This window comes from Corvus moneduloides, chromosome 13, assembly GCF_009650955.1.
Source record: "Corvus moneduloides isolate bCorMon1 chromosome 13, bCorMon1.pri, whole genome shotgun sequence".
Classification (NCBI taxonomy): Eukaryota; Metazoa; Chordata; class Aves; order Passeriformes; family Corvidae; genus Corvus; species Corvus moneduloides.
This window is the reverse complement of record NC_045488.1, coordinates 15,200,291-15,212,697: the sequence shown is the minus strand read 5'-3', so window position 1 is coordinate 15,212,697 and position 12,407 is coordinate 15,200,291. Positions and strand designations below refer to the sequence as shown.

Below are 12,407 nucleotides of genomic sequence, written 5' to 3'. Positions count from 1 at the left end.
TTATTTTTCAAAACAACATAGCATCAATGCCTTCCCATTTGGTGATAATGAAGTGAGCAATTACACTGAGCTCTAACTCACTCATACAATATTCTTAGTATTTGCTCTCAAATTTTCATCTGGGTAATTCTAACACAAAACACGACAAGATTTAAACTTCTTACAACGTTGCAGGGCAGTTTATAAGCACATTTCCAGCATTACCCAGAAAAAACACTCTTCTCTCCCAAGGTAATGTCCAGCTGCCTTCATGGTAGCAGCAAATCACAAAACACCTCCTCATTCTGCAATACTTTGTGTTTCTTTGCAGTTTACCATAACATCAATAAACAACACCACCTCAGAACAGCAGTGAAAGATACCTGTTCTTGCACCTTCCAGCATCAGCCATAGCCAGTTTTAACTTCTGTTTCTTGAATAACCTCTAACAAAACAGTTACCCACAGAAATGCTGATACTGTGAAGATATTTTTTGCACATGAGAGTGGATGAACACAGAGAACATCAGCTGCTTCTCCCTTCATCAGACACCTTGCTTTGCTAAGTTAAAACTGCAAGAAACAGTTAATTCTGTCCTAACACACCTTTAGGGTCAGCCTCACTGCATTGCACTCCTGCAGAGGGTTCAGTTTCAGTGTTTCTCCCAAGTTACTGCAGCCTGATGTTTGATGCTGCATTTCACAGCAAACACAGACACCATCACTGTCGAATTTAATCTGTGGAGAAAAGAAAAGGTCAGAGAAAGCATAAATCAACAGAAACACACTTCCCAAAAATGGTATTTACAGTTACAGTAATGATTACTAAATGCAAAACGAAAATCTCTGTGCAGAACCCTTGGAGCAGAATGCTTTCCATTGGTTAATATAAGATATAAAAACAGGTAAAATACAGAAAGAGAATTCAATATCAAAGAGTGTTACCTTTTACGCCTCTTTTTGAAAAAAATTTGCTTTCCCAGGGGGTAGGTGAAACCAGAGTAAATCAACTGAATAGGCATAAAATCATAGCAGATGTGGGAAAACAAAAAATAACAGAAAGAGGTCAGAAAATAAGTGAAGGAGTCATGATCACAAATCAGTCCTTTATTCCCCAAAGTAAAGATAGAAGCACAGTGGCTGGGTGATGAGATCTGAATCACCTTGTTACTCACTCTTTTACATTAAAAAAACCCCTGAAATTTCCAGACACAAATCCACAAAAAATTTCCTAATGCAAGTATGCATTTGCTATTTTCAATTCAAATTCTCCCTAGGATGTTGCCAAGTTCCTGAACAAAAACAGGTACCAGCATTCCTTGTAGAATTATGTTGCACAGTCTTATACATAGAATCATTTCAACAGAGTATTTACTTACTGCTTAGACCTCAAAGAATGTTTAAATTGTTCATATAATCTTAAAAGTTATATATGTTTAAATACATGTATTTTTTAGTGCTACTCCTATCAGGCTTAGGTAGCACTCTCTCCTTACATGCTCGTGACCGGGACAGCAGATGGAAGAGCAAAAATAAGAGTCAATTAAAAGAACATAATAAACTTCTCCAGGTGAGGTACAGATGACTGAATGCTTGCTTACTGTGATGAAAGCATGCTCAGGGCAGGAGCTGTCTCAGGGGACTTCAGCTCCTGAGACTCCAGATTGCCCTCTAGCCAGCACAATTTGTAAAAGGCTTTAGAAAAAATTGGGTATGTAAATTACACCATTTCCCATATTCTCAAAGGCAACACTGGAAATAATTGTCTGTGGCAACTCACAGAGACTGGTCATACCCTATGCCACAGACACTGCAAAGAAACAAAGAAAAAACAGTTTGATCACCTCTATGATAGTTGTGGGTTTTATATCTCATTAGCATACAATTTAACTCACAAAGCAGCCTGAACAATTTCAGATTGGCTCTTTTTCAATTCCTGTAATCTTTTAATACTCTCTTTTAAAAGGTAAAAGATCCAAGTAAAACCCAACTAAATGGTTTATGATCAGCTGACCTCAGCTTTTCAAGCCGATGTAAAATCAAAGCACTGGATGTCACTGGGGAAGTCTTGCTCCCAAAACTCTCTGGAAATGGTACAGCAAATGAGAAATGCTGCTGAGGAAGTTTGAAACTCACACTTTGGATTTAGAGCTCTGCTAAGGCTGGGAGCCAAAGGCTACACCAGGCAAATCAATATAGGCTGCAGCTGCTAAAAAGTTTTTGTAATGAGGAAAATGGACCTCAGACAAAGCTTTCTACTGCAAGATCATCTATTCTGATTCTTGCTGCCCCTGCTTAATAAAGGACAGGCACTGACTCAGGGTATGTATGTGGCATTTCTAATATGAAATATAGATCCCAGGGCTGCTTCTATCACATGTAATTAACAGGTACCACAAAAGTAAGGCTGAAAAGGCTCAGTCAAGTTTCCCCATTTATGAGAGATTCTCAATCTTTCTGAAAGTTGTTCCATAACTCTGTACTGCCCAGGAGCTCTTCTTTTAATTTAATTCCTAAAATGAGTTAAAAGCTAATTGTTTACATGAAAGTTCTTGCAAAACACAGGGACACCTTAAGAATCACAGCATATTCAAAACCACCCAAGATTCACTACCAGATTGGAAGCATATTATTTTTGGAGAATTTTTATCAATTTGCTTTATTGTGCACCTTTTCCTTCCATGTTCAGGAAGCAACCTCTTTGTAAGTTGTGTTTCTGTAATGGGGAGCAGGACAAAAGGCTGAAGGTGTCACTGCATTTGTGCTCTCAACAATACAGCAGCTGAAAGCACTCCTGAGCCCCCTGCTCCAGAATGCCCTTCCCTGCCCTGCTGCTGTCTCACACTTGTGCAGACAGGATCAAGAGCTCATACAGCTATTCTGTGACCTAAACAGTGCCAAAATCAACTTTTTTTTTTTCTTCTGGGAAGGAAGGAGAAGTGGTTTATTTTTAGCCCAGATCACACCTCAAATGCCATTCACAACATGGCTTCATAAACAGAGACAGTAACACTGACAAATCTGCATTGGTTCAGGGAGGAGCTGGGATCACTCCTTCCAGCTGCTGGGCTGGTGTTTGCCAGCCTCAGAGAGAATTACATCAGCAGTGCCTCCAAAACTGTCTGTGTTTCAATCTCTTTTTGGCTAGCAGGGCTCAAGAAGAAAGCGTCATTCACTTCATCCCCTGCACATACCCCCACTATCCTGTACATATTTGTGTTCCGCTTCATGATTCTTACTCGTACTAGTCCATACTCACAGCAGAGTTTGTGTACTTCCACACTGATGACAGCTGCACACCCTCACCCAAACCGTATTTAAGATTTCAAACTTCAGCCAGGGCTGCTTATATGCATAATTTGTCTTGTAAGTTCATTTTGCTGTCTCAAAAAGCAGTACTGTTACTTCAAAGTCACAACACACACTAAAACCTGACTTTTATGTAGCAGAGGATCAAGAAAGGAAAGGACCTTCCAGATTTATTACAAATGCATGCACACACACACTCACAGGCCTTATGTTACTTTTTTCATCTGTATCAATTAATCAAATTCTATCAATGCTGCTGAAAAGAAGCTTGTTTGCATGTTTGGCTGCTGAGTGCACATACATTCACCCCAAAAAGGGCAAATTAGGAATTTGTTAACACTGTTACTTTGCATTCTACCACCTCCTTATTGCAAATGTAAGTCTTCTAGTAAAAGAAGCAATAGATTTTACTTCTTCTTCTATGTTAACCTTCAGGCTTTTTTACAGGGAACATAAAAAAGGCAAGAAAAAATTTAAAAATGAAGTATGAGAGTTCCAAAGCTGATAAGGCAGCGAAGTACAAGAAAGCCCCACTGGTGTGCTTATGGGAAGGAACTTCAGTCAATTCTAGTACCTTATGCAAAGGGAAAGATGGGAGGATCCAGTAAGGATAAAGTTGCATTGTAGGGAAATATCAAGATTAAAAACTGACAGATCAGTAAGAACAAAACAGAGTATATACTTTTCCTGAGATTTTAAAATTGCTTTTCAATATGCACAGACCAGAGTGTAGCTCCAGTGCAAAATGGAATACAAATAAACCTCAGTTCTAGATCTGGGCTCTGTTGTTCCAGCCAAAGACAACTGAGGGGAAAGAAGAGTCTTCCTTTACATGTTACTATAACCACTAGCCAATTTCAGCCGTACAACCAAAAAGAAAATTATAAGTAATCTTTCAGTAGAGAGATTGACACTATCACTACTTTTCTGAATAATAATCACCTGTAAATTTGATTAGAACTACAGCATTTATTTTTAAATGAATAAATGACTTACAAGACAGGTAAACTCAATACAAACAAATATAGATTAAGAAATAAAACATATTCTGTCTTGTGCAGTAATAGAATATAAATTAAAATATCTTAATTGCTCTACCCATATATGTTAAACACAGTTTTTAGAGATCTGTTATTCGAAAAAGAAATTCCTAGATAGAAATGTTTCTCCTGTACATGTTAATGAACAGCTCAAGTGTGTAACTGCTCTGTACATGTCCTACTCTCACTGACTTAAAGCATTATCTTGAGGTTTTGGCTACAAGATCTGCAGCTAATCATGGAAAAAAAAAGTCCAATTAATTTTTCGTAACAAGGTGTTAAAGCTACTGCCCTTTCTTCCTCTTAGTGTTGTGTGTTGCTAAGCTGCAGGATAAAGAGCACAAATGCCAACTTCACAAATTACACATTCAAAATGCTAACATATGGCAAGCACATTTCTCATATTCACACAAAAATACATATTATGGAATCTACAATAAATCCCCAGTGTTTAAAGCAAAATAAGACTACTGTATCTCATTCTTTTTCTTCAAATAACCATTCTACATGTGAAACACTGCTGAATTTAAGCTCCATAATACAGTAGATACTATTATCACTTTTAAAGCCATGCACTCAGCATGAATGAGTTTGATAGAACTACCAGAACTAAAACAGAATTTATTTTGAATTTGACTTCTTTACTATACCATGCTTGGAAATTTACTGGTTCAGTTATATGGGATGTTAAATACATTTCAAACCACATGTCTGCAAAGGCTGGATTTTGATTCCTAGAGCTGCATCCCCATAAAGTACATTTGAATCCTGGGAGGCAAGTAAAGGATTTAGATTTGATAATGCAGAACAGTCACATAGTGCAGGATTGCACAGATCTACAACACTAAAGAGACCCATCTAAGGAATTAAAATTAAATATACACTTGGAACAAGCTGTTAAGAAACTGAGTTTTTCCTTTTTGAGTGAAAAATGGTAATAAAGTAATTAAATATGCTCAGCATAATACATCACCACCTTCTAAGTCAAATCCTGTGCTTAATCATAAAGCAGTGCTGTTCACTACAGTGCACCCCTCCCAGAGGGTGATCTATGAGAACAGAGCTCTAGAATTCCATATATATGATCACTGCAACATGGCAATGCAATATATTCACGTGCAAACCCCCAGCCTGACCGAAATGGGATTTTGAGCAAGGAAAACCTAAAAAGCAAGATCTGGGTAGAAGAAGCTGTTGCTTTTTTGTTTTTTGTTTTTTTTGAAACAGTCACAATATGATAAACAGTCACAATGAAATTAAGTTGCCCTTACAGAATACAACACACTGTGGCAAAGCAACTTAGTATTTCATCATGCTCCGAAAATTGACACTACAGTTTGAACACTTGTTATTTCAAGTCAAATACTTCAGTCATGAGTTTACTTCTGTAGACATCTTTGCAAGCTGAAGTCAGAGAATATGCTAGAATTCAATGTGTATGTACTATTTCCCTGAGATAAAAACATAACGGCTTTAGGTAAACTGTACCTACTAATAATTTAGAGCATGCCACATTATGATAATTTATATTGTTCTGTATTTTATTTAACACAAGTAACATTCATTTACCTTGGAAATTAAAAAGAAAAACAACTCAGGTTGGCAAACAAAATCTTAGCATGCACATACCAAAACATTCCTATCTGTGAAATCCACTGCCTGTACAAGTATTGGACAGAATCCTGATCCCGCTGACATCAAGTGGTAACCACCACATTGCTCTGATGTGGCCTGTACTCCACCTATTCTGCTGAAGCATCATTTTTACCATGACACTAAGAAGCAAATCCTTATGATATTAAAAGTTACTTTTTGAGGTGGCAGAACACTAAATCCATTAACGCTTTCACTCAAACTTTTCCCAAAATGTTTTTTCAGGTTGTAACAACTACAGATTGCTCTACTAAGTACACACTGTTTTGGAAATTAAAGGAATATGTGTGGAAAACCTTAACAAATGAAAAACAGAATCTTTGCCCTTTGTAAGAAACTTGTTTTCCATCACTCACCAACTGACATCCTTCCAGGGACTTCACCAGCTGAGCATTCTGACAGGACAGAATGGACCCAGCCAAGTTCAGCATCACACACACTGCAGAGAGCAGCATGAAAAAGGTTATCTGGAAAAAAACCAAGCACCCTATTATTACTCACTTCAAGAGGCAAACAAGGAAAAATATAATTTACATGTTCAAGAACTTCCAGCCTGTCACACAATTACATGGATGGCAACATTTTATATATTTTAAAGAGAATAGGGTACTTAATCTGACAGCGTCCTTGGTCTTGCACAGTAAGAGAAAGCTAAATCAAAACTAGACATGACTATTATATGTTTTCCTCCAGCCATTTCAAAATAATCCATTTATCTCCCACTTTTATCACACACTCTGAAAATTTAATGGGTTTTATTACCAGGCATTACTAAAAAGTAAGATTTGAAAAATGTTTTATTATAAACAGATGTAGTCTTGAAGCAATTTAAATCCCTTTGATGGGGATATGGGTATCTTAAACAGGAAAAGTATTTGTGAATATCACGTATCATGAGTTCCTACAAGTTGAGAAAGAAGAGTGGCTTTTTAAACAACAATTACAATTTAAGCAGCATCCTCCTTATCAACTACTCCTTTTTTCTCATCGCAAAATGTGTCAAAACAATCATTAAGTTGATTCCATCAACTTAATTATCATTTTATTGCTTTAAATGTAAAAAAAACCTGGGCCAGTCAGGGCAGACAAATGTTAACATGCAGGGAATGGCACAACCAGTAAGAGGCCAAGAACAAATGCGTGCCTAATGTGTGGCCACCTTAAATACTCAGTGTTGACATTGCCATAACTCAACAGGAGTATGAGTGTATTATATGAAATTAGTAAGAAATTCTGTTGCATCTCTTTTCCATATGCATGCTCACAGTTTACAGCCCTTCACTGTTCTCACAAGATGTTATCTTTTGTCAGTGCATGTGCTATGAATATTTTTGACAATCTTAAGTCCAAAATGGCTGTAGATTTTTTTTCTAGTGCTTTTGGACAAAAAACCCCGTAATGTCCACAGTATTAGCCAAAGGACAGAAGCTGTGTTACAAATATTAGTTGCTAGCTTCAGATTCTTCCAAGCATCACAACAAGGGTTGTAAGCTACATCAGGTTTATCTATCTTTGTAGTACTTTCTCCGTATCAGCATTCATTAATGAAGAAATCTCTATTGGTGTTTCCAAGGTAACCTCTTCCTCTTGTCACTGGCAAAGACAAGAGCGAAGGACCCAGCACTGTCAAAATCATGAAACAGGCTCTCAGAATTCCTGTTCACCTCAGTGAGTCTAAGTCTCACACTCTGTTTAGGAGTTGCATTTCAAAGTGGCAGCCACCACATGATACCAAACACTCAAGTTCTCTGTCACACCTGTCTTCCCAATTTTGCTATTTTTATGCCTCACTTCTTACTGTCCCAGGCAAGGAACTACCTAATCTGGACATGGAGCTAAAGGGGAAAATTCATGTCCTTTGCAAGTCATTTGAAACTACCTTGCCTCTTGCAGAGCACAAAGATCCCAATAAAAGGAATTGAAATATTTCCAATCCCCTTCATCAATGCTTCTCAGCTAAGTACCAAAAAAGGCCTTCTACTGATGTAGTAGGACACACCTGGTACTCTGTTGTCACAACTTCAGAGGTGAAGTGTACCACCATGCTGGAAGCCACAACGGAGAAAAGGAGGCATAAAAGTATCAATTACCACACTTACAGACATTAAAAAGCATGTTCAGTCTGCTTAATTTTTTTATCACTGCTCAGTCTTTTCTAACACTGGCACAGCTACAGCAGTAAAAATAAACACACCTGCAGCCCTTTGAAAGGGTGGCCATTGTGGATCATGATGGAGATCCAACACTACGCTATGAAACACTGTAAATGAAGTGTTATACCTAAGTGTTATACATAGTTCATACATTATTTATGAAGTCAAGTCTGCCTAATTTCCACATTAAAATTTTCCTCAGAAAGAGAGCTACCAAATACTTGCTCTGAGAGCTCAGTGTGACATACTTGCAGGAGCAGTATGAAACTGTAAGGAAAGAGTATAAGATGCAGTTAACACAATGATCAAGGGCAAGGACTTACACTGAAGTAAACACAGAATTGTCAAATATTGAAGGGCTATGACATCTTAATGCTGATTTAAAACTACAATACTGTGTTCTTCACTCTTCTAGTTACAACATATAAACAAGATAAAATATTCCTAGAAATCAGGAAGAAGTATTAATACCACTAAGCTCCAAAAGTCACCAAGAACTAATACACGAACAGAAAGCAAAGCTAATGGATTTATTATGACATGGTGGTAGCAGAACTAATTGGAGAAACCAAAACTTACAGTGTATACAAAGATCTCTATGGAAGAAATGTTAATAGGACTTCCTACTTAAATTTTACCATGGTCTTAAACTAATTCTACAAAACTAAACAGTTCAGATGCAATGATTTAAAATGATATAACAATTCACTATTTGAGATGTCCTGTTGCACCTGGAATTATAAACTAGTTGAATTCTCTAGTGGGACTAGGCTGTACTGAAGCTAGGGCAGAAGACCTGAAGAGGAATTCCAGGAAATAAGAAAGGGCAGATCCACATGAGGCTCCCCTTTTTACTCCATTTCTGGAAAATATTTTAGGGATAAATATGCAAAAGTATATGAAGAGTGAGTTTGCATCTTTGAAGTCCCAACAGACCACACCATACACATCCGCACAGAATTGAAAAAAACCAGTAACCTCCCTGCCTTGCAAGTGAGAGCCCAGAATAAGTGACCTTCCATACTGAAAGAAAAAAAAAATATTTAAGCCCTAACCCTAGCAGGTTATATTATCTTTCCACTATCAAGAAAGTTATTTGTAGTTCTGTCTTGAGTACAACTTGACCTTTCAGAAAATTATTAGTACTCTCAGATTATTTGTGAACATTTTTTCCTGCACATTTCTTAAATGTAGATACAACCATACACCTGCCTTCAGAATGTCCCAAAGTAGACCATCTTAAGTCTATGGATACCACCAAAAAAATCAAAGGGATTTACAGAAGCTGATATATTCTCTGCCCTCCATTCTTTTTCATCACTTTCATTTTTGCCACTTAATATTTCTCTTTTCTTCACAACCGGCCTCAAGTAATTTATTCTGGTTTGTTTTTACCATAAGCTTTAGACTTCCTTTCATCTTATTTCCCAAAGGCACTGTTAAAACTGTATTACCTGAAAAACTGAAATCTTTAATCCTTGAGACAGCTGGCTCAAAGCGCCTTCTTGCCCTTGCTTTTACTGTCTTTCACAATTTGTTCTTGAATTGATATGAAGTAAAATGGGGAAAAACGAACCAACTTTAGCGCGCACTGCAGTTTGTGACTTGCCACGGAAGACACTAACAATTTAGATTTTCTGTCAATATACAGCTTTCTACCAAAAAATACAGTGAGAACAGCTCTGAGGAAGAGGACTTGGGGGGGTGTTTGTGGATGAGAAGCACAACATGGCCTGACAAGGTGTGTCTGCAGCCCAGAAATCCAACTGCGTCCTGTGGGCTGCATCACAAGCAGCGCGGCCGGGAGGTCAAGGGAGGGGATTCTCCTCCTCTACTCCACTCTCATGAGAGACCTGGAGTGCTGTGTCCAGCTCTGGGGCTTTCTCAGCACAGGAAGGATGAGAACCTGTTGGAGCAAGTCCAGAGGAGGCCACAAAGATGCCCAGAGGGCTGGAGCACCTCTGCTATGGAGACAGGGTGGGAGAGCTGGGCTGTTCAGCCTGGAGAAAAGGCTTCCGGGAGAACTCAGAGCACCTTCCAGTGCCTAAAGGGGCTACAGGAGAGCTAGAGAGGGACTTTGGACAAGGGCCTGGAGTGTGAGGATGGTGAGGCCTTGGAACAGGTTGCCCAGAGAAGGTGTGGATGCCCCGTCCCTGGAAGTTTGCAAGGCCAGGTTGGATGGGGCTGTGAGCAATCTGGTCTAATGGAAGGTGTCCCTGCCCATGGCAGGGGGTGAAACAAGATGACCTCTCTCCCAACCCAACCCATTCTGTGACTTCACTTTCCCAAATTTATATTAAACCCTGCATTTTGCTAACACTTTTGATGGTGATGCTTTAAGTGACCCAAAACCACCCACTCACTACTGCATATATACACATCAAGAGCACAGTAAAAAGGAACAGCACATATTATAGTTAGAAGTACTACTTACAAGTAGGAAGAAATTTCTACATGCAAAATAATTAAAGCCCTGCAAAAATGATGTAAATATTGTATCACATGAAACTGTATTTCTAAAAGCAACCTTTTACTTCATTCCTCACACTTCCATTTTGGAGACATATATGAAACAGGATTGCTTTTTCATTGCTGGCATTTCAACCACTACTTCCCCTGGTGGTTTTCAGTGGTTTGATAGTCAAGACATGAACACTTAAGACAAAACGCTACCCTCTGTGCTGATGAAACATATTACTCAACTCTCCTGTGCAGGGTACTTGGAATAAAACCAGGCATTGCCATGGGAAACTGGCTTCTTTAAATCTGCCAGTCCTCCATACCTGAAATACTGTGTCTACGTGGTTTTTCTTGTTAATTCCTGTTCTGCAGTTCCTGAAAGGTCAGAAAATCATCCTTGGATGAACTTTGACACTGAAATCATTTGTAGAAAGCAATTTTTTTGAGACATTGTAGTTTGACACAAGGTACTACAGGCCTCTTTCCAATCGCATTAAATATGTGTGCATAGATTCAATGAGATTTAAAATATATACCTTTTAACACACACATGTATCATTTGTGAAGCAGCTAGAATAGCCAGAGCTAAATGTGCTTGTCTCTGTAAACCACTGTATAAGAAGATTAAGAACTTGGCCCAAGGTGTTTTGCTCACAGAACTTTGTCTTACATGGACTGCAGACAGTAACATTTGTCATTTGTGCTACAGAATTTTTAGTTTCCCTGATAGAGGTGCAGACGGATAACACCAGAAGCAAATCTGAAAATTTATGACCACCAAGAGCTACAAAGAAGTGAGATCAGTAAGTGTGCCAGGACTAAGTTAATCAAGATTATCTGGGGTACAGACAGAAACTACTTGTTGGAACAGCCAGATGCTGAATGCTCATTACATATTATAGGTTTAAACAGATAAAGCATACAATTTTTAAGTTAGCCCACTTTAAAAACTTACTACACAGAAATGGTACTCAACCCCACACTCCTGACTCATGGTTTTCAAGTGTACAAGAAACAAAATGTATCTTCCCATTATTTGCCTCATAATAGATTTCCTTTTCGTGACTGAATTACATCTCTTTTAACATTAGTTCTCAATGTTTGCTAGAAGAGACAGGATGAAAAGTGATGGCATTTCAGATCTGTTTAATTCAGCATTCCATGTCATTTGCCTAAATTAAAATAAAGATTTGAACAAAAATATTTTCTCTAGGTCTAAAGCAATGTTCTGTATCAAATAGGCAGAAACACTCCCTGCAGTGTGGCACAGCATTAGGCTAAAATTTTTAATGTTTTTATGTTAGGAACTATAAATTATGTTCTGCTTTATCCTAAATTATATAAGTCTGTTCAATTCCAGTCATTATTAAATTAAATTACATTTTCTCCAGATTAAATTCCTTTTGACTATGTCTAATGAGGCTATTTAACTTCTTAAAGGAAAGTTGAAACCTCAGTATAAATACTAAAATCCATTTACTATTCTAATTTCAAATTTGACTATTTCTAATTTCAAAGCCAAATAGTTCAGATGAAAACTTTAGAACTTCAACTTGGTGTATGTGATTTTACTGACCATCTTATGGTCCTACTAACTTGTTTTCATTCAGATAGATCTAGGAATTTAACTATTTATTATTAGTTGCTTGGTTGTATCTTAATTTCTATATTTTTATTAAAATATTCTAAGAAAATTTAAACTCCAAATCTACGATCTTCAAATATGATTTTATTTAAGATTATAAATGATGCTACTGGTTTTGATTTACAAGAAAAAATGATGCCTCTCTCTGTCTAGATTTTATTTATAGCCA

General features: G+C 37.6%; 1 protein-coding gene across 5 annotated transcripts in view; it reads right to left on the bottom strand.

Moving 5' to 3' along the window:
• FAM189A1 (family with sequence similarity 189 member A1) overlaps positions 1-12,407 on the bottom strand; it is a 114,757-nt gene that overhangs the window by 57,761 nt on the left and 44,589 nt on the right. For all 5 annotated transcript variants that reach the window (XR_004242739.1, XM_032122520.1, XM_032122521.1 and 2 more), the window contains 2 exons: positions 6,337-6,447; positions 585-716 (listed from right to left, as the gene is read on the bottom strand). Coding sequence is in view for 4 of the 5 variants with exons in the window: in XM_032122520.1 (XP_031978411.1) it covers positions 585-716; positions 6,337-6,447 (243 nt within the window). In the remaining variant the exon portion in view is untranslated. The remainder of the gene's footprint in view (positions 1-584; positions 717-6,336; positions 6,448-12,407) is intronic.